The sequence below is a fragment of the Acinonyx jubatus genome, chromosome F2 (assembly GCF_027475565.1).
Source record: "Acinonyx jubatus isolate Ajub_Pintada_27869175 chromosome F2, VMU_Ajub_asm_v1.0, whole genome shotgun sequence".
Lineage (NCBI taxonomy): Eukaryota > Metazoa > Chordata > Mammalia > Carnivora > Felidae > Acinonyx > Acinonyx jubatus.
In genome coordinates, this window is record NC_069394.1 from 16,966,654 (window position 1) to 16,989,488 (window position 22,835).

Below are 22,835 nucleotides of genomic sequence, written 5' to 3' on the forward strand. Positions count from 1 at the left end.
TGGGGGTGGGCTTTATGGGAACTCTGCTATCTAATTTCTCCATAAATCTAAAACTGTTAAAAAGTAATAGTTTACTTTAAAAAAGTCTTTATCCTATCCTTGCCTCTAACCATCATTTCCACCCACCCCCAATACATAAAAATCATTGATCTTAGTTTTCTGTGTATCTGTTCAGAGATGTAGGGTGCAAATACTAGCAAATATGAATATTCTCACCCCCACTTCATACTGTAACGACGGCACACCCCACACCCAGTTCTGCCCTTGCTTTCTTCACCTGTTTCATATCAGGCATAGAGCATTCTGTGTTCTTGTTTTCAGCCTGGAAAGACCCTCATTCCTGTGGTCAGTTCCCTGTTCATGGACTTGGGCTCTGCGATGTCCTGCAGTCCTAACACGACTTGAGGACAAACCGAGGGCATAACCCTGGCAAACAGTGGGTGAGTTTATCTGTTGGCCTGCGGGACCCAGGAGCGACTCAGTTTGTAACAGTGGTAGACAGGGACCCCACAAGGGTTCGTATGAGGGTGTGTGTTGGGGGTTTCCCTCTCCAGTCACTCTGCCCCCGGCTCCGCGCTCCTGAACCCGCGGGTTGGGGTGGGGGGGGGGGAGAGGGGTTGTGCAGCGACCTCACCTCGAGCACCGCCCCTGTGTTGGATCCCCCCACTCCCAGGGAGCGTGGGTGGTAGAGCTGCCCCGAGGATTGGGTAGTCGTGGGGCTCCCACCCGCAACAGTGAGTGTAGGGAACTCCCCTAGGATTGGGTGGAACCCCTCCGCGAGTCTTGGGTCCAGACTGCCTGCACCACCCGCGACTCCCCCTAAAGAGACTCGATGCCCTTAAGAGCCCACCCCTGTCCCCCGGCCTCATCTGCCCTGGAGCTCGCTCGCAGTCTTTCCCCGTGTGGGTCTCGCTGACCTCCGCACTCCAGGGGTCTCTCTCCAAAATATAGAGATCTGCCACCCACCCCACCCCCGACTCTCTTTCCCCCAGCTCTCAGGAGTTCTGGTGCCTGGTCTGAAGACGAGAAAGTATTTTCTCCACCTCCTCACACCCACCTTGCCATTCGCGCCCCTAACATCCCACCGTATCTCCCAAATTCTGGGTGATTTAAAAAAAAAAAAACTCCTCCCGCAACATTTTATAATGACAAGTTTCAGAAAAATAGAAAACCTTGAAAGACTTGTAGAGTGAGTGTCAGTATGCCCACCACCAAGATCTACATTAACATCCCTCTGCTCCAGCAGACTTCGAATCTCTACCTCGCTGTCCTTGAAGTTGGCCCGCCAGCAAACTGCCTGAGTTTTTGAAGCACTTCAAACTTCCAACCGTCAGTGCATGCCCCCAAAGCCCTTCTGCACGCCGGTCGTCGGCTGGAGTTCATTCTTAATTTACGTTTTTAAAGGTAAAATTCACATACAGCGAAATATACAGATTTTAAGTGTGCCGTAATGGTAAGTGTGCCAGATGGTACATGGAAAAGTATTTACTAGTTTAATAGTTATGTATTTATTTTAAAGTGTATTAAAAAAAAAACAGTCGCTTTCCATGTATGATAGGGACATAGTTTCCTTTAACAATGAATGTAGTATGTAAAGGGCTAGGGGGAGGGGAGGGCAAAGGAAGAGAGGGGACTTCCAAGAAGCTGAGGCTGTGGCGAGGTGTCGTTTCCTGAGCTACTGTCGCTTCTAAGAGTGGCGCAGCCGGCGAGCTCCGGGCCGCGGTGCAATCCTGGGGCGCCTGGAGGGGCTGGGCAGGCTGGATCGGGGATCTGCGGTGGGGCCGGAAAGGTGTGCATGTGTGCTTGCCTGTAAGTGTGTGTTTTCAAATCGTTATGCATCTGCGCTTCCACTCCCAAGTTTGAGGCTGGGAGTCCCTATGAACGCAGCACTCAGCACAGGGCCGGGAATACAGTAGGTGCTCAGTAAGTGTTTCACTTGATCACAAGTGTGCAAACACTTTGTAAGCACTGTACAAAAATAAGGTAGTACAGCAGCAGGAAGAATCCCACTCCTCCGTGTCCTCACTACTCAGCGCAGTGGGGTCAAGCAAGCCAGAGTGTTTGTTGATCGACAAACAGCGGAGCAGGCGGAGGAAAACTCAGCGCGGGTGGTTGGTTGCCAAGGACGCGAGTCTGGCGCCAGCCTCGTCTGTGGGGTCTCACAACCCGTTGCAGACAGAAATAAAGCCACAGCTTTCTGGGCATGCGCGCCCCGTCCCCGCACTAGCCTCATTACCCTACGGCCGCGAGCAGCATGTAGGTGCCTCGTTAGCGCAGTAGGTAGCGCGTCAGTCTCATAATCTGAAGGTCGTGAGTTCGATCCTCACACGGGGCACAATACTTTTGTTCTCTTCCCGTCTCCACTCCTGCCAGCACGAAGGGTTTTATTTGCTTGTCTGGGGACAGAAAGACCCCCGGCGTCCGCGCTTTTCCGCAAAGAGGTCTCCAGTGTGTCGTTAGGCTCGGTCTTGCCTCTCCGAGGTACCCGCGCAGGGACGCTGCGTTTAGTGCAAAGCCTCCCTTCTCTGTTCGGGTCCGGGACCGAGGACGGGAAGGCGGAGGCACGATGACCCGGGGGCACACTAGTAGACTGGTCCGCGCCGGGTGGGCCGAGACCTTGTAAGCCCTCGAGAAAGAACCGCACCCCTCCGCCCCCCCCCCTCCCCCCCCGCGCGCGGCGGCGCGGGGTCCCCCGGAGGCAGCGTCCCAGCCGTGCCACTCTCCCCCGTCCTCCTGTCCTGGCCCCGGAGCACCCGCAGTCGCCGGCGGGGCGCACGGTCTGGGGTTCGGCGGCACCGACGCTCGGGGTCCAGCAGCGCGTTGCGGGCGCCGCGGGCGCAAGGCTCGCTCGGGGAGGCGCCGGAGCAGGTGGTCCCGGGAGGGGGCTGGTCCTTTTCGCTCGACAGCAGGGAAGGGTGGGTCTGCGAGCTGGCCAGGCTGCGCGGGGCACCGAGCACCGCCGTGCAGTGCGGGCTGCGGAGCTGGGAGGGGGCAGCGCCCGAGAGGGGAGGGAGAGGGGTCTTAGGGAGTTGGTGCCGGAGGCCGCTGCGGCGGCGTAGAGGGACCGGGGCCGTGTTGCGACTGCGTCCGAAACACGTGCTACAATTGCAGCCGTCACCAGCTAAATTTCTGATAACTCTGTCGTGCCGCACAGGTCAAATAGCCACTTAGATGGGGATGTGATAGCTGGTATCTCCCCTTCACCGTTGAAGTTTTTGACGGCGGCACTAACCTCTGCAATTTCTCCTATCAGGGATGCGATAATACTTTTGGTTTACTATCCTGAGAGGAAGCACCTTCCAGAGGCTTTCACTTAGCTCTTTTTACCGTAAGGACCCTTGGTCAGCGAGTCGTAGTGCCACTGCGGAGATTCTGCCATTTGTAGAATGTGTTTATTCCGAGTATGCATTCAGGTACTCAGAAAAGAACCACAGTTGGCTTCATGGCCCTACTGCCTCCGCTGGGATTCAGACTTGTCCCAAGACCCTATCACCTGCCACCATTAGCTCTAACTTTGGTGGACACAGGAATTGGTGTCAATTTAGAGCCAATGTCTAGGGACCCCTGAAAGGGCTGGGTGCTTTCTTTTCCCTACTACCAATCCTTCAAGTAAATGGCAACAGGCCCCTTTGGAAAAGCTTGGGGGGATTATTTATAGCATAATATGTGGCCCTCACTCCTGCAGGACCCTTCCTCAAGGGGACCTGCCCCACCCCCCTTCAGTCAGATGGCTTTGGATCTGGAAATGAGTGTAGGTCTGGAAAGGGTGACAGGCATGGGTCTCCACTGTGACGGCTCAAGTCAGGTTTTCAGGCACCAGATCTGAAGTTTTCCTGTTACATATATCAAGCAAGCAACATTTTCGTAGGCTGGCAACTATTTCATTCTTTTTTTTAATTTTTGTTTTTAGTGTTTGAGAAAGAGACAAAGTGTGAGTGGGGGGGGGGGGGGGAAAGGGACGGAATGTGAGTGGGGGAGGAGCAGAGAGAAAGGGAGACACAGAATCCAAAGCAGGCTCCAGGCCCGTCAGCACAGAGCCTCTGAGCTGTCAGCACAGTGCCCGATGCGGGCCTCCAACTCATGAACCTGGAGATCATGACCTGAGCCGAAGTCAGGCGTTTAACTTACTGAGCCACCTAGGTGCCCAGATGTTTATTTATTTTTGAGAGAGAGAGAGAATGAAGGGGAAGGGGCAGAGAGGGAGACACAGAATCCAAAGCAGGCTCCAGGCTCTGAGCTGTCAGCACAGAGCCCGATGCAGGCTCGGGCTCACGAACTGAGAGATCATGACCAGAGCTGAAGTCGGGGGCTTCCCGACTGAGCCACCCAGCCGCCCCGCAACTATTTCCTTCTTAGGGACAAGGGAACCCATTACCAAGAGCCCAAATCCGCTACCACTGCAGCTTCTGTGCTGCCCACTGCTCTAAATGGTTGTCTCTGGTAGCTGAATGCCGCCACTTAGCCTCTGCTACTACGGAATCCCGTCACCTGCACTGAAATCAGGGAGCCTATCAACAATGGCATCTCTCACCCTCCCCCATCACCCACAGAATGCCACCACAGAGCTTTTCAAGTTCACAGATACTCCCTTCACTCGGTGCCTTAACGAAGGGAGCGTCTTTGGGGCTGAGCATGTGGTTGGGCAGTGAGCCGGAAGTTCGTATGTAATAAATCCACTCCTACATTCCTACCTTCCTGAGCTTTTGGATTCTGCCGTCCACATCATGCCAGGCAAACTCTGGCATCTTAATTTGATTTAAAAAAGGCAAACATTGAGTCCACATCGCTGTCAACCAATGAAGTCAAGTGTGAGAACCACTTTTAATTGCATGGGAATGCCAGTTACCAGTTTATCGCCTCTCAGCTCCAGCGTCACCCTTCCTTACCTGCCCTGCAATAACCCCCTGGATTCCAGCCCTTCTACGGGGTGCAGGACAGCAAGCTGTCGGCAGGGGGTGCTGGAGGAAGTGGCAGGAGGAATGGGCCTCCTCTTAGTTCCCAGGTGCTGTGCTGCTTATTCTTGCCCCGCTTCTCATAACCAGTGAGAGTGTGTGGGAATGGCCGGGGTACTCCGCCGCAGCCGTGTGCCCTAATGCACAATCTCCCAGTGACTCCAGGGCCTCGGCCCGATGACCACTTTGCCACAATCCTGCCAACACGGAGAGGGCCTGTTCCAGGTCTGGAGCCAGAAAGCAGCCCCTGACACGCTCTCGGCACTTGCCTTCCAGCCTTGGTTTGCGGTGTCCCGGAGGGTGTTTCCCGTGGCCCTCTCAACATGCACAGTGCAGAGGGGGCACCCCCCCTCCCCCCCCGCAGACAACACTCCAGGGAGTAAGAGGAGCCTCCTTTCCGAGTTAGTCCTTCATTTACTCTCCCCTGATCAGTCCTGGGTACCCTTTACATCTATACATCTTTAAGTTAGCTACTCGCTTATAGTTTAATAACTCATTGTATCTTAAAGTTTTCCTGTTAAGATCACCATGCGGTGTGTCTCCTAACTGGGTCCAGATAGTAACTCCAGAAGCTGTGCCGGATACACTCCTACTAATAAATCAACCTGCTCGCGGTCCTTGTAGTGGCTTTTGCTGCTGTGACGGTCGGGGGCGGTGGTGACTGTGCAAGGGCCTTTAGCAAATGCTCAAGTCTTGCTCAACATCAGCGAGCTCATACTAGACAAGAACCATATGAATGTAATAAACGTTAAACGGGTTAATTTATTTGACACCACTGAATTCATACTGCAGAGAAGTGCTTAAGTGTAGCCTCTGTGGAGAATTTAGCTGAAGCCCCGAGTTCATCCAACACTGAACCATTTACACCAGAGAGAAACCTTATGAATGTAATAAATATGAAAAGGCCTTTAGAAGCTGCTCTGCTTTCACAAATTCAAGGATTCCAGGGGGTACCAGAGAGAAGATACCAGGAGTGGGAAGAATTTTTGCTAAGCTCAACCTTTATTCAATTCCCAGAGAATTTACACTATAAAGAACCCGGGGGTAAGTTGAAGCTGTGCCAAGAAGCAGAAAGAGATAATCAGAAATGTGTTTATGTATTTTATGAAGTGTGCTAGCCTTTGAAATGCCAACCAAGCCCATATGACCGGAGAGTCAAGCAAATATCTGAAATCTGCTAAGGCAGTGACGTTAGCAAGAGTATTACTGGAAGAACTGTAGATTCAGAGAAAATTAAGAATGTGGTAAGAACTTCATTTGGGTGTTAGTATGCATAGCTCACTTTCACTGGATAAAGGGAAGCTTTTTTTAAATGAAAGACTGTAGTACTATAAAAGAGATGTGGGTAGTTGCAAAATCAGTCTGAGTAGGTTTAAGTTTTCACAGAAGGGGACCTGAAGTAGAGGTAAAAATGGGCCTTATACAGCTGATTCTGGCTGGCAGGATCGGGAATATTTAAAAATTTATTTCTTAATGTTTATTTTTGAGAGAGAGAGAGAGAGAGAGAGACAGCACAAACAGGGGAGGGGTAGAGAGAGAGGGAGACACAGAATCTGCAGCAGGCTCCAGGCTCTGGGCTTATCAGCACAGGGCCTGATGAGGGGCTCAAACTCACAACTGTGAGATCATGACCTGAGCCAAAGTCGGACGCTCAATGACTGAGCCATGCAGGCGCCCCAGGATTAGGAATATTTTAGAATTTGAATGCTTTTAAGTGACCAAGCAATTTCTAGTTCACCCAAGTTCCCATCATTATACATTTTATATTCTGTGACTTCCCTATTGCCAAACACACACCAGCCTGGCCCTTGAAGGCACGTTTGTGACGACCTGCAAATGAACAAAAAAGTAGACTGAAGAAAGTGCTCTTGGGAAACCAATGCCTTGCCTCAGGACTTTGCCTATTAGCCAAGAGAGCATTTTGCTTACTGAAGTATTTGGTTTACTATAAGATTATGCTTTATGACCACAGAAACAAGAATTACTATTACGTATTACATGCTTACTATATGTCAAGCACAATACCAGAACTTTACATTATCTTAATCCTCACCTCAAGTCCCTGAGCTATTTCTATCTTTCATTTTTTTTTTTTAAGATTTTAAGTAATCTCTACACCCAACATGGGGCTTGAATTCACAACCCCAAGATTGAGTCACATGCTCTACCAACTGAGCAGGGCAGGTGCCCCTTTACCTTCCTTTTATAAAGGGATTCACGGGGGCACCTGGCTGGCTCAGTCGGTTAAGCATTTGATTTTGGCTCAAGTTATGATCCCAAGGTTGTGGGATTGAGCCTTGGGATTCTCGTTCCCTCTCCCCCTGCCCCCCCCCCCCCAACTTGCGCACGCACATGCACTCTCTCAGAATAAATAAACTTTAAAAAAAAAGAAAAAGAAATGGTTCAGGGAAGGTTCCAGAAGTAATCTGCCCTAGATGATGAAGTTGTGAGGAGCCCTGTTATGGAGCTCAGGGCCCAAGTGAGAGAGCAGCCAGTGCTGTCCGGAGAAGGAGAGACGGAGACCCCAGGTGGGCTCGCCAGCAAAGAGGAGACCCCCGCCGCCGGGGACAGCACGCTGTGGTGCACACTGTCGGTGCCCTAAATTTCCTGCTGCCTTCCCCCTCAGTTCTGGTCGGACAGTTGTTGAGATGGTTTCCTGTTCTTTACTTTTCTGTTTATCTTTAAAATAAACTCTCATCAACTAAAGTTAGAGGTTTATGCTGGTCCTTGTGACCTGAAAGATCCTAATACGAGCTTTAATAGCCTCACAAATTTTATTATGAAAAGTACAAGAAGACATTTACAAGCCCAAAAGCATCAGAATGAAATAGTCCACATAATTTTTATACATACATTTTTCTATACAAAAAGTTGATTTCTGTAGGGATATAAAATAAATAATGTAAAAATCAGTGCCACTGATTGCCAAGTAGGTATCTCTCTCTCCACCTCAAGGTGACCAGCCTCCTACGTGGCCAAAAGATGAGGTGTTCGGCATCTGTTACGAGCCTGGGCTGTGAGCCTCTGGCGAAGATTTCTCACTCTCTCCATAAGATCCTGTTCCGTGGTGTCCCATTGTACTCTTCTTTGATTTAAAGAAACTTGAAAACAAAATTTTAAGATAACAATAGTTTAATGTTCTGATATTAGTAACGATACACCATGGATTTTAAAGGTAAACATGTTGCAAAAAATCAGTAATGAAATGATATTTGAAAAACCAAATTTCTTTAACAAAAAGCTTAATGTGTTGTTCCCTATACTGTTCCATTTACAAGCCAAGTATTTGTTGAATTGAATGAATGTTATCGGAGAAAGAGAACTCATCTACTTTTGGTTATTTACCATTTGTTTTTTATTTGGGGGAGATAGACAATCTTTATTTATTAAAAATATTTTTTTTAATATTTTAAAAATTTTAATATATTTTAATTATTTAATAATATAAATAATTTTATTTTTGAGAGAGACAGAGAGAGAGCGGGGGAGGGACAGTGAGAGGGAGACACAGAATCCCAAGCAGGTTCCAGGCTCTGGGCCGTCAGCACAGAGCCCGACTCGGGGCTTAAACCTGAGCCGAAGTTGGATGCTTAACCGACCGAACCACCCAGGCACCCCGTCAATCTTTTAAATTAGGAACAAATCTTGTCCAAGAGAGGATGAGTGAGTTCTTTGCAACAGTAAGTTTCCTCACTATGATGCTTAATGGTATTGAAACAAAGCATTCTGAGTTGCCAAAATTAAAATTTAGAAATGTATACCAAGGCTACTTTCCCAATGACTAAATACAAATAAATCAAATGGTTTTAATAGTGGCCAACACAGGGAGAGTCAAATTAAAATACTACAGTGTGTCTAACCAAGTGTAACAGCCATTTCATACTGAGTTGGGGCGGCGGGGGTGGGGGGCTAGTAAACACTGGAATCTGAAGAAAAAAAAAAGCACCTTAAAAATACACTTCTCTCAGGGTACCTGGGTGGCACGGTGGGTTAAGTGTCTGACTTCGGCTCAGGTCATGATCCCATGGTTCATGGGTTTGAGTCCCACGTGGGCTCTGCGCTGACAGTGTGGGGCCTGCTTGGGATTCTCTCTCTCCCGCTCTCTCTGACCCTTCCCCACATAAATGCTCTCGCTCTCAAAATAAATAAACTTAAAAAAAAAAATCCACTTCTCTTAAATCTAGTTACATATTCAGTCAGCTCCAATTCCAGAAAACTATATTTTCCTCCAAAGGAATACAATGTTTATGGTCTTATTTTGCTGCTAAATAACCTAAACTTACCAAATGTCTTGAACTTGATTTTCTAATTTAGAATTATCTAACTAAAAATTTAAGTTCTGACATGTCAGCATAGAGAACAGTTGAGAATCTCGTGTACTTTCATTTGACTGATGCATGGCTTTTGGTTTAATTCATATTCTGACACAGAATTTACAGATACAGGTAAAGCATGAGTTAACAAAAATATACAGTACTAGAGTCTCGTGACTCGTTATTTATTAGGTATATTTCTTATAAAGCTTGTTTGTCTTTAGAGGGCACTGTATAAAAATCTGTTCTTTTTAATGTTTGTTTTTGAGAGACACAGAGAGAGAGACACAGAGAGTGAGTGAGGAAAGGGCAGAGAGAGAGGGAGACACAGAATCCGAAGCAGGCTCCAGCCTCTGAACTGTCAGCACAGAGCCCAACACAGGGCTCAAACTCACAGACTGCGAGATCATGACCTGAACCGAAGTCGGACGCCCAACCGACTGAACCACTCAGGTGCCCCTAAAAATCTGTTTTTCTAAAAGAACTCAAAAGATCTTGTTAAATTCTGCTTCTTCTATATGACAGTTTTATTGAAAAAGTCGGTGGAAATCAAAGTCTAACAGGGTTTCTTGTTCCTTCCCCCATTTTAAAAAGAAATCAAACACTTTATTGGGAAAACTGTCAGCTCCTTTCTGAGTTAATGACCATATTTCAGACCCACCCTGTCCCTTCCAAAAATAAAAACTTCAGTGGATCAAGTGGAGGGATCAAAGGTTGGCTAATCAGAGCGCCTGGGTGACTCTTGACTTCCACTCAGGTCATGATCTCACAGTTCAGGAGTTTGAGCCCCATATCGGGGTCTGTGCTGACGGTTCAGAGCCTGCTTGGGAGGCTCTCTCTCCCTCTCTCTCTGCCCTTCCCCTGCTCCTCTTCTCACTCGCTCTCAACAAGAGAGTTCAGCTCATCAGCATGAAGCCGATGGTCTCCAGCAGTTCCAACACCAGTGGCCTCAGCGGTCCATCACAGTGCCGAGAGCAAACACACGTTTTCAGTGGCTGCTGGATGGAGCCCAGCCCAGAAGAAGAGAGTCAGAAAACTTCAAATACGTAATAGCTTTGAAAACCAATGCTCAGATTTTCTTTCCAGAAGGATGTAAAAAACAGTTACGAATGTCATTAATGTAGTGAGTAACAGACTTCTGTAGCAGCCCACAACCGTTTCTGGACAATGAAATTCATTCCGGTGCTAATGAAATCGCATCGATATCTGGCAAACGCTCCTCACTTGGTTTCGGTCTGATCTCTTTTTAACTCCCCATTAGAAATTTGAGAATTTTGCTCCCTCCATTTCAGGATTGCCATTATCCATGCCCTGGGAAAATGGCGTCAATATGCTGTAAATATAATTCAAGCCACAATCTTGCTTAAATTAATGCTAAATTTTAAATGGCAGAAGAGGGGTACCTGGGTGGCCCAGTAGGCTGGGAGTCCAACTCTTGATCTCAGCTCAGGTCATGATGTCACGGTTCACGAGATCGAGCCCCGAGTTGGGCTCTGTGCTGACAGCAAGGAGCCTGCTTGGGATTCTCTCTCCCTTTCTCTCTGCCCCTCCCCAGCTCACATGATCTCTTTCTCTCTCCCAAATAATAAAACTTTAAATAAATAAGTGAATGAATGATAAATGATAGAAGAAATATTTATTGCTTATCAACTTACTGTGTGTTGAGGAATCCACTTCAGAACTGTCCTTTAATTGTGAGGTTCTAGGCACATAGCTTGAGGCAGCCTGTCCACTTTGGCATCTGGGCACTGTCACAGCAGTGAGGAGATAGAGAAGACATGTGGGAGCGAGTAGGAAGCCTTTCTTAATTGCAAACGGTCCCTAGGAAATTACAACTGCCAAGGATGAAAGCCCCTAATGTTTCTATCGAGAGGAGCACTGTCACCATTCTGGAGGCAGGGTAAGTGCCGCGAAGGCTGAAGTTCTGGTGACGTATTTTATTTATTTATTTTTAATTGATTTATTCTTGAGAGAGGGAGAGAGCACATAAGCAGGAGAGGGGCAGAGACAGAGGAAGAGAGAGAGAGAGAATCCCACTGGCAGGGCAGCTAGGCGCCGCTAGCTAAAGGTGTTTTTAAAATATGTCCCCAAGGGGCACCTGGGTGGCTCAGTCTGTTAAGCGTCCGACGCTTGATTTCAGCTCCGGTCATGATCTCGTGGGTTGTGGGCTCGAGCCCCTGTTGGGCTCTGCTTGCACAGGGCCTGCTTGGGATTCTCCCTCTGCCCCTCCCCCACTCTCTCAAAATAAATACATTAAAAAAAACCCCACCTTTAGCTAAAACAAAAAGCCAACAAACAATTCAAAAGTAGCGACGTTAGGACAGAGATCCCAAACATTTCTTGGAAAAGATCATGAACTGTGATGAGCAAGCCCTCCCCGAGGACTACTGGGAGCCCACCTCTGGCGGCTTCCTGCACGCGGGGTCTAATCTCAGCAGCAGAGAGCAAACGAGAAGCTGCGAGAGGCAGGCGCCCCTGAGACCTTCCGGAGCAGCTGGCACAGCAGTGTTCCAGAACCGACCTGGGGCCTCCCCTGGTTTGAATCACTCTCATCTCAAAAGTTATACTTGCCCCTCAGCTGTGTCTTCTCTGTTCTCCAACTCCTACAGCCTTTCATCCAGTAAGACACCAAGGTCTTTTTTTGATTTTTCATCCTCACAAGAGTCATGACTGTTTCTTCCTTTCTACTCCCATTACTAGGGTCCAAGCCCCCAGGAGTCAGGCCCACTGGAGTTACACTGACTCATTAAGATGCCTGCCTTTTACCTGGTCTCAAGGGCTTTAGCTAATGGTTCAATGAGTCATTAAGACTATTTGGGGCTAATTATCAAATGACTAATTTGAACTGGTGTGGGGAAATGGAATGTAAGCCTCATCTTCAAAATATCTGAAGGGCTGTCATGTGGCAGAGGTAATAGATGTAATCTGCATTTGCTCCAAAGAACGGTTTCTAATGAGAGAATTTACTAAAACACACACACACACACACACACACACACACACCCCTATTCAACTTTACAGAAGGAAGACATAGCTTTTAAATAAAATACTGGCAGAAATAGAATCAGGTAGTGAGCTCGCCAGCTCTGTAATATTCTGGCATAAGCTAGATACGCACTATTCGCTACCGTAGTGTCGCAGAGAGGATTCACACGGCAGGCCCTGGTTCTCCAGATCCTTCCACGTCTGAGACCCCACTGTGCCTTGTCTCGCATCCGTCCTCTAAAACCCATCGTGCCCGTGGCTGTTTACGTCCCCTTCACAAAGGGCCACGGTGTAAACACGAGGTACCTGTTCCAGTGCCCTCTGGTCCCCTCTGCCTACAGCCATGTTTCACACACTGCTGAGCAGACTCACCTATGAAATTGTACAACAAAAATCCAGCTTTCTAGCTTCTATCCCAGTTCTCCCTAATTCAATCACTGTAGGTGAGGTCCTGAGTATGTATTTTTTTAATCTGTAATTTACCAAAAAAAAAAAGAAAAAAAAAAAGAAAAAAAAGCTAATTGTAACAAATTGAACGCATAAAGTAAAAAGCCAAAAAGTTCCTTTCATGTACTTTTTGTACCACGATTTATTCTTTTTCTTCACTTAATGTAATATATTTTAAAGCCCCAAAGGTGATTCATATTAGTTTAAATCAGTATTTATGTACTGATTTTGTATTATGAATATCACAAAATCCAAAAGGAATAAAAGGTACGTACTACAATTCCTTCCTTTTCGTAACCCTGCGCACCAAGTTCCTTCCCCAGGAGGTAAGCCCTACACTAGTGTTTCCAGGTCACTCTGCTGTGTATCCAGGTTGGCAAACAGGATGTGGCCCGATTCCTGAGCCTGGCACTGATGGTCCCTGTCTTCTTCAGTGGTCTCGATAACTACTCTGCTCCAGCTGGTCTAACTTCTGTCACCACCACGGGCAACTTTCTCCCATGGATTAATTGCATCCAACGTGTTCTATCATGTATGAGTGGAGTTCATGGAGGCTTTGGTTGGTGAATCCACAAAAATTATAAGGGAAGAAACTCTGTGTGTGTGCGCGCATGTTCCTGGGAAGATTCTCAGAGGGGCCTACGGACCGTACATGGTTTTGCCATAGACAATGGTGTACCGCCATTTTAGAGCCGTAACAAAATGGAAGATCACCCGGTCTCTACGTTCTCATTTTACGAATGAGCAAAGTGAAGACCAGTCAACATTTCTGAACAAATCCAAATGAAGAAACACAAGTGGCTAAATAAACTGCCCCGAGGTCTACAGCTTAGTGACTCCGGCCAAGTTTCACGGACCATAAAGCTGGGACTAGGACCCAGTGCGCCTGTTGCCCGGGCCAGCGTCTTGCGCCACACAGTGAAACCCTCCCTCTGAGTGTGTTCCTGTGGCACCAGGCCTGTCCTCTTTTTAAAGGCCCAGTAATTTAAAACCTGGTCAAACGGCCCCACCTGTTACCACCTGGGAACAGCACTTACTAAAGTCTTTTTTTAAAATAACGGTTCACTGACATATAATCCACATACCAGAAAATTGATCCTGGTGAAGTGTACGATTCAGCGTTCTTAGTATATTCCCAGAGTTGTACAACCGTCACCACGAATCTAGAACATTTTCATCATCCCAACTCCTCGCAGCCATTTGTGGTCACCCTCCCGATCCCCCTGAAACCACCAATCGACTTTCTGCCTCTATGGATCTGCCTGTTCTAAACATTTCACATGAATAAAATCATAGGCTATGTGTACTTTCGTGTCTGGCTCCTTAAACTTAGCATAAGGTTTTTAAGGTTCACCCACATTTTTATTGCTATGGAAGTTTCCATCGTATGGATATACTATATTCTGTTGGCCGATTCCTGGTCTGATGGATATCCAGGTTGTTTATACTTTTTTGGCTATTATGAATAATGATGCTATGCACATTCACATACAGGTTTTTGTGTGGACGTGTTTCCGAATCTCCCGGGCACATGCCTACGAATGGAACTGCCGAATCACACAGCTACCCTACACTTACCCCTCCGAGAAGCTGCCAGACTGTCTCCCAAAGTACACCATGTTACATCTCCTCTAGCACTGTTCCAATTGTTCTCTGACCCTCGTCAGCACGTGTTATTATTGTCTAATTACGGTCATGCTAGTGGGTGTGAAATAGTATCTGTGTTTTTGTATGTAAAAAATGTTTTCCTCATGTGGTTTTGGTTTGTATTTCCCTGATGACTAATGAAGTTAAACAGCTTTTCATGTGTCTTGTGGTCATGTGTATCTTCTTTGGAGAACTGTAAATTCGTATCTTTTGCCCGTTTAAAACTCTGGACTAAAAAAAAAGAAAAAAAAATAAAACTCTGGACTAATACTGTTTTACAGGACGTGACTATTCAGCTACAATGTAAGTTTACGGACCTGGGATTTTAGGGGTAGCAAGGGCCATTCACATTGTCCAGAAGGTTCTGTTTTCTAGAAAATAATAAGAATTTCCTCCCCCACTGCTAATAGAGATTTGACACTAAGCAAAAATTTGAAATAAATGACCCGTCACTGGCACACTCCTATCTGGTTCCTACTGCATACTCCTCTATTCTAGGCCCTGAGTGACAAACCAATGCTGAGCGCCTCCAATCAAAATGCCATTTTCCTAATTACAGCTGATTATCTTCCAGTGTTAAGATCAAATGACTGATTTCATTTATACACCCTGATTAAGAAAATGACAAATCCTTACACATTTGCCTTTTGAAAAATGGATGATTCTTAACCAAATGGTCTCTCGTTGGTGAAATTTAGGAAAGTTCAAAAAAAGTTAGGTAGCATGGTGGGAAGAGCCCACGGAGGCAGAGGGGCCAATACGCAAGACTACTGATTTCTGATGAGGGAAGGGGAAGAAGCTCTTTACAGTTTCTTCCTTTCTTGTACTTCTAAATCCATAGCTTCTCTAAAAGCCACATGAATTGTCTCTTCCTAGAGGAGGGGTGAGTGTGAGAGGGTTAGTGACAGGTCGCGGCTCCACTGGTTACTGTCTTCTGTAGGCCGGTTGTAAATATTTACTTTTTTTTTTTTTAATTTTTTTTTAACGTTTATTCATATTTTGAGAGAGCATGAGCGGGGGAGGGGCAGAGAGAGGGGGAGACAGAATCCGAAGAAGGCTCCAGCCCCTGAACTGACAGCACAGAGCCCGACGCGGGGCTCGAACTCACAGACTGTGAGATCATGACTGAGATGAAGTCAGACGCTTAACCAACTGAGCCACCTAGCCCTGTAAATATTTACTTTGTGCAACGAGTGACACTCTTCTCTCCCTGCTTCTTCATGGGCTGGGGTGCTATCTGGGACCTAAATCTAAAGTATGACAGCTGGGGTGCCTGGGTGGCTCAGTTGAGCATCCAACTCTTGATTTTGGCTCAGGTCATGATCTCATGGTTGTGGGATGGAGTCCCGCATTGGGCTGTGCTGACAGCACGAGCCTACTTTACATTCTCTCTCTCCCCCTGCCCCCCTCCGCCCCATGCTCATTCGCATTCTCTCTCAAAATAAATACACACGAAAAAAAAAGTACGAGGGCTAATGAGGAGTTTTAAAAGTAGGCATAATTAGATGATGATGCACCTGACCTATATTTCTACTTTTCAAATTTGTGAATTTTAAAAGTTACACGCATAGTGACATTATTCATAAAAGCCAAGAAGTGGACACCAATCTAAATGGATAAATGAAATGTGGAATACCTACACAATGCAATACAGGCCATAAAAAGGAATGAAATCCTAATGCATGCTGCAACATGGCTGAACCTTAAAACATTATGCGAAGTGAAAGAAGTCAGACACAAAAGACCATAGATCACTGGACTCCATTTATATAAAGCTTCCTAAGTAGACAAATCTATGGTGGAACAGGAAGTTTATTAGTGGGAGCTAGGGGCTGGGCGGGGAGTGAGGGGAAATGGGCAGTGAATGCAAATGGGTACAGGGCTTACTTGGGGGCACCAAAAAAAAAAAATATATATATATATATATTAATGTTTATTATCATTGAGAGAGAGAGAGAAAGAGAGCGAGCGCACAAGTGGGGTGGGGCAGAGAGAGGGAAACAGAATCTGAAGCAGGCCCCAGGCTCTGAGCTGTCAGCACAGAGCCCGATGTGAGGTTTGAACTCAGGAGCTGTGAGATGTGAGATCATGACCTGAGCCGAAGTCGAACGCTCAACTGACAACCGACTGAGCCACCCAGGCGCCCCTGCTTTAGAATTCTAAGTACAGTAATTTAGGTTTTCAGTTGATGCCACTGCAAGCCTGTAAACCCAAACCTAACGTTTGGTTATAACAAGTTTCCTTGTGCTACTTTACTACACTGTTGTTCTGAAGACCGGCTATTGGCAAAGCACAATTTCTACCAAAATAAACTAGAAATAGCACTTTGGGAACAAATCATATCCTGATAGATGAAGGAGATACCAAGGACCATGAAACCATGGAATAAAACAGAATTCTACAGGACGGTTGAGAGGTTTTTCTTGACTGGAGCTAGGTTTTTTTGTTTGTTTGCCTGTTTTGTTTGTTTTAATAAGCCCCAGCAACCCCCAAAATGATGACTAGTGATCACCTTTTAGTTGAGCAATCATTTGAATAAAGTGCCAAAATACAGCTCAGGGATTGGCTCACGACAGCAAACAGCCTACCTGTGATGGATGAGTGTGTACTGTCATGAAGAGAAAGGCACTCATGGACACGCACCTGTATTATACGGATGTTCAGCATGTTCTAAAGCATCATCTAGCTCTTTCTCCAGAAACCACTTTCGAGATGCATCTGAGAGAGCTGAAGCTTTCTTTTCTGACTTCAGATGAAAGTCTTTTTCTTTAGCTTCTTCCCACTATACGCAAATAAATGAAAGAAAACAAAAACCACCTAAAAATTGGGGTAATGTCAGTTCCTACAGTGGAATAACTCCCTTCCGTCTCCTCTACTCCACTTCCTTCGGGATTCCCATGGTGCGTGGGATCTGTTTGGTTTTAGGGTAATTTGGGTGCCAGTCTTGGCCCAAGGCTGCTGAGGAAACTTCAAGGTGCAGGCACGTGTGATGTACCACTCAGTACCTCCAAGTGCCACAGAGCACACACACAGGTGCCCACTGTCTTTGCAATAACAAGTCATTTCAACACATTTCACATGGCAAACCTTGCAGGATGTAGTTTTTAGAATTAATGATAATTTTCTTATTTAATTTGCATGCTATCGCTTAATAGTAAGATCTGCAAAGTTCAGAGAATGAATTCTTTGCCCAGCTCTGCCGTGGAAGTCAAGGAATTTCTATTAACCCCTACTTTCTTCTTCCTACAGTGAGAAAACAATTATCTTAAGATTAGCTCAAGGGTAACTAAAAATACCACGTTTAAGATATTCTACAACTCCTAAAGTTTATCAATGTTCTATGCTGTAGCATTTATCTGCAAACATATAGTTTTTTAAATTTAAACCCAGTTAGTTAACATATAGTATAATTTTTGTTATAGAAATGCTAACGCATTAAATATGTGTGAAATGGCACAATTTTAAGGAATCATTAGGGGCCAAGAAATCCAGGCCTTTCCCATTACTGATAAGGAGGCCGAGTTTTAGTGATTTCCCGAGGCCTCTCAGTAATCAGGCTAGCTTTAGAAGCCAGCACACCAGATACAAAGGAGGAAAGCCCTTACAGTGATCCCGAGTCTACCCTCAAACACTCTGTTTCACCCAAACGACAGCAGCACCTAACAGTGTGCAGTCCAGCGCTAAGGTCAGCAATCCTCGAAGACGTGGGCTCCCACCATAACGTTCCTGAGAACAGCCTCAGTGGGCATCATTCCCGCCCCTCCCTGTCCTTGACCGAAAGTGTCCTCACACAGGGCCACGTTATATGGGGTAGGAGGAAAATGAATAGGAACAGTCACTTGAAGGAAATACATTATGAAAAGCTTTCAGAATAGACATCACGACAGAGCAGCATGAAGAGGAGTGAACTACAGCCAGCTCTCTGGTTCCTGACCTCTCCCTAGCTCCACAGTGTCCTCGGGGAAGTCCGCTCTGTCTGCGATAATATCGACAGAGCACGGGTGCCAGAGCTGCTGGTGGGATCCACCAAAGGATTCGTCTGTGTGACATGCTCTTCGTTGCCTCCTTGAAATCCATTCTCTGACTCTTCTTGAGGAATAGAATTCTAATTTTATTTCGGATGATAATGCTCCCTGCTAAAACTGCTGCATTTCCCAACATCCTCTGCAGACAAATGTGGCTAGAATGTGATGTGGGACTTCTAGAAAGGAGTTACAGAGTTGTCTCAGCCGGGAGTGGGCCCTTTTCTACTTCTGCCCTACCTTCTTCCTGCTGTCTGGAATGTATATGTGATGGCTGGAAAACCAGCAGTCATCTTGGGTGGTAAGCTGTCCTCAAGAACGAAAGCCATGCACCAAGAAGTAGCGCAGAAAGACTGAAGGAGGCACTTTCCCTAATGACCTTGGAGCCAGGAAACCAGCCCTGGGTTTCCTACCCCCGGACTTCTTTCACATGAAAAAGAAAAACACTTACATCTTGCTCATTGTCACTATTATTTCAGGTTTTGTTAGTAGTAGCTACATATAATTCCTAACCGTTTAAAGCTGTCTACATTGTAAGAATCAAAAATTAGGTAAAATTAAATAGTAATATTATCCAATCAGCCAGAACAAACCCAATCCAGGAAGCTGAGAACTTGAGAGGCACTAATGTCATTGAGAAAGATGCCTAGTCATTTTTAGGTATCGTATTAGATTCCTTCTCTGCATATACCTACTAAAATTAGATTCGCTTTTCCAAGAGGAATTATCTGGTTTGATGCTTCTGTTGTTTGATTATATTTCAAAATTTATACTATGAATAACAAAAAAATCTGTAACCCCATTCTTACCTTTTTAGCTCCCTCCCCCACCATTGCATTCAATACTTCTGTTTCTTTCCTTCTGTTTTCCAGAAGGAGTTTGGCCACTTCCTGGTAACATGCGTTCCGCTGTAGATCATCACATCTTTGTTTATGTAAAGCTTGAATTCGCCAGTCGGCATTTAGACATGCTTGTTCAGCTTCTGCCAAATTTTCTTCAATTAACTAAGAAATATTTGTAAATTTCAGAAACAAGGTCAGACTATATATAAAATATGGTATATCTGTTCAATGTAACCAAGTTTCTAGGGTAGCTGTTTGTAACCTAACGGTGTTTACTTTCACTTTTTATTTTATTTTTTTTTTACATTTATTTATTTTTGAGAGACAGAGTGAGACAGAGTACAAGCAGGGGAGGGGCAGAGAAAGAAGGAGACACAGAATCTGAAGCAGGCTCCAGGCTCCGAGCAAGCGTTCAGTACAGAGCCCGATGTGGGGCTCGAACCCACGAACCGTGAGATCATGACCTCCGCTGAAGTCGGTCACTTAACCGACTGAGCCACCCAACCCAGGCGCCCCAACCTAATGGTATTTAAAACACACCGGTGTCCAGGACCCAGCACAAACCAATTACATCAGCTTCTGGGGTGGTGAGATGTTGGAACTTTTACAAAGGTGATTCTAATACATAGCCAAGACTGAGAATTTCTAGGCTCAGGAATGGGTAGGATTAAACAATTTCCATATTTCAACCCGTGAAAAGGAGTCAGAAGAGCCCATTCTTACAGACTGAACAAAAGCCTATACGGAAAAATCAATGGTGGGCTATGCTGATGGGATCCGCTAAGGGATGGTTGTTGAACAGAAGACAGGGAAGTCTTATATTGTTGCTGGCTTTTGGACCAGGGCCAGGCCTGGCCACAGACCTACTCAGCATTTTGTTGACTGGATGATACAGAAAGTTCTTTCTTGAAGTTCTCAAATTCTATTTCAATTCACTTGAGCCAGCATTTCTGAAAGGGTACTCCACAGAAATTGTACAAAATAAGTTTGGAAAATTTTCTTAAAGCCTCACAATGTACCATATCCTCAAATTTGGCATGAAAAATCCTAACTTCTTTTTTTAAAGTTTATTTATTCAGAGAGAGAGAGAGAGAGAGAGAGAGAGAAAGAGAGAGAGAGAAAGAGCAAGGGAGAAACAAAGAGGGAGAGAGAGAATCCCAAGCAGGCTCAGCACTGTCAACACGGATGGAGCCCAATGTGGGACTTACTCCCACGAACCGTGAGATCATGACCTGAGAAAATCAAGAGTCAGATGCTAAACTGACCGAGCCACCCAGGTGCCCTGAAAAATCCTAACTTTAAACAGCACTTCCAATACTTAGTTGCCACCTGTTTTACTGAATAATAGTTATGAATATTCTACAGAATATACTTTGGAAACCCTGGCTTATATACCAGGCAAAGACCTGATGTTTTGCAACTAATCTGCTCAGGGATAATTTCTGAGACATAACACAGTAGGTTAGTATTTATGAAGTTATTATTTCCCTTGTATCTTCTAGATCTTAAAATTCTCAAAATATAAAAGATACTTGTATATGTCTGGCAGTGAAGTAAGTAGCCTATAAATAAAATAATGTGAGATTCTAAGAGCTGTGATAACTGAAGCAAAGAAATGAATTAACTCCTTTGCAGAGTTCAATTTTGAATTTTCTCCTTTGAGAGGATGACAGATGGGGGAGGCAGGGCAGGGAAAAATAAACACAGAAAAGGATGACAGATGGAAACTTCCCCCTCTCTATGTGCACTAAGTTTACCATATTTTTACCTTCTGAGTTTTTTGGTTCTGAGTTTGACCTGCTTCTATCAGTTTATGGAACATGTGTTCTTCAAGATCCACTTTTCGTCTATAGGTATCTGCATCTTCTCTCATTTCTTTTGCAACAGCTTCCTGATTTCTAATAAGATTCTGTTAAAAAAAATTTTGTAAAAAAAAAAAGAGAGAAAACACAAATCTATATAGTAATGCTAGAACACAAAATGACTCCCCCCCCCTCCCCCGAATACTAGCACACAAATAAGAATTGTGGTCATCTAATTTTCAAAGTAGAAAGCAAATAGCAGTGACATCAGTGAAAATAAAAGTAGGGACCTCTGAAAATACTCTCATCCAAAAAAGCACTGAGAACACTTGCAAAACCAACTCTTTCAGAACTCTGGAAATTAACCAAAGGCTTGAAGCAATTTGAGGATCATTTACTCATAAAAATGGCTCCATCTTGGTAAGAACAGAAAGCATTAGGGCATTTTTAACTTGCCTCATCCCTAGTCCCACCCTACCCTTAAGCTCTGCATTAGCCTTTAAGACCAGCAACCTGGCAGCCAAAGGAGGGGGCAGAATGGAGGTGGGACTCCTGCAAACTCCCACTGTCCAGTAACGGTCCCCATTGACCGATACGGTGGTTCTGGAAGAACGTACTCCCAAAGCTGTCTTTATTTGCCATGACTCAGAACTCACTACCTTGAACCGCCTTTTCCCTGGGGACATTTGCTGAAATACATGAGAGGACCCTGGTGAATATCTTGGATGCTGGAGAGAGCCTATCGCAGTGCAAACCACAAGCTAACCAAAAAGTATTCACAGAAAACATTGAAGAATTAGACGTCTGCAGGGCACTTTGAAAAGCTGATAGATTCCCGGAGACCTAAAAGTCCATGTGCACGTGGAAGGCTGTACACAGGCGCAGGGCTATGTGAATGCTCAGATCTGAGGAAGCGCAGGGCTCTTAAGTCTGGTGAATGGGGGTTCTGCATAGTCAGGAAGGGAACTCTGGAGTTGTAAGCTGCGAAGCAAAGCGTTGAAGGCAGGCCCCAACACGATGCACACAGAGCCTCTGGGCAAAGACCTAGAGGCTTTACTGGTGCAAGGCCACTTAAGGAAATCTCTGTCCAGTCGCTAAAACCAAGTGAAGACTTTAATTTAGTTCTCTGTAAATTCAACTTTACCAAATCAACTCAGTGAAGTCACTAAGACACAAGAAATGCTGAGGAGGGAGGAGAATCTGATTTTCAGAACTGTCATATCACATGATTTAAAATATCTAATTTTCTTTCTTTTTTTAATGTTTGTTTATTTTTGAGAGAGAGAGACAGAGCACGAGCAGGGGAGGGGCAGAGAGAGAGAGGGAGGCACAGAATCAGAAGCAGGCTCCAGGCTCTGAGCTGTCAGCACAGAGCCCAATGTGGGGCTTGAACCCACAAGCTGTGAGATCATGACCTGAGCTGAAGTTGGGCGCTCAACAGACCGAGCCACCCAGGCACCCCTAAAATATCTAGTTTTCAATAAAAAATGACAGGAGATACTAAAAACCAAAAGCATGGCTGTGCGGACTCTGAATAGACATTAGCCACACGTTCTCCAGAGAAGATATAAAAATGGCCAATATACACATGAAAAGATGCCCAGAATCACCAGTCCTTGGAAAAATGAAAATCCAAACTGCAAGACACCACTTCATACCCACTGGTGAGGCTAGAATCAAAAGGACGGATGGTAACAACTGTTCACAAGAATGTAGAGAAGGGAGAACTCTACACTCCTGGGTATAGATCTAAGGGAACTGAAAATACATGTTCAAACAAAAAGCTGTACATGAATTTTCAGAGCAGCACTACTCATCACAGCCC

The 22,835-nt window shown here is 45.6% G+C and overlaps 1 protein-coding gene, 1 long non-coding RNA gene and 1 other non-coding gene across 10 annotated transcripts in view; 2 read left to right on the top strand and 1 right to left on the bottom strand.

Moving 5' to 3' along the window:
- The first annotated feature begins 316 nt into the window (after positions 1–316).
- LOC113600586 (uncharacterized) lies at positions 317–8,336 on the top strand. Its single transcript, XR_008292811.1, has 3 exons — positions 317–440; positions 1,247–1,404; positions 7,908–8,336. It is a non-coding gene; the product is annotated as an uncharacterized LOC113600586 (long non-coding RNA).
- On the top strand, positions 2,263–2,335 carry TRNAM-CAU (transfer RNA methionine (anticodon CAU)). The gene has a single exon. It is a non-coding gene; the product is annotated as a tRNA-Met (tRNA).
- TBC1D31 (TBC1 domain family member 31) overlaps positions 7,708–22,835 on the bottom strand; it is a 95,104-nt gene continuing 79,976 nt past the window's right edge. For 5 of the 8 annotated variants that reach the window (XM_027063970.2, XM_053208608.1, XM_015075821.3 and 2 more), the window contains 5 exons: positions 20,977–21,117; positions 19,176–19,370; positions 16,988–17,126; positions 10,921–11,013; positions 7,708–8,053 (listed from right to left, as the gene is read on the bottom strand). In XM_027063970.2, coding sequence (XP_026919771.1) covers positions 7,920–8,053; positions 10,921–11,013; positions 16,988–17,126; positions 19,176–19,370; positions 20,977–21,117 — 702 coding nt within the window. In that variant the 3' untranslated portion in view covers positions 7,708–7,919. The remainder of the gene's footprint in view (positions 8,054–10,920; positions 11,014–16,987; positions 17,127–19,175; positions 19,371–20,976; positions 21,118–22,835) is intronic. The other 3 variants (XM_053208611.1, XM_053208610.1, XM_053208609.1) reach the window with 2 other exon arrangements.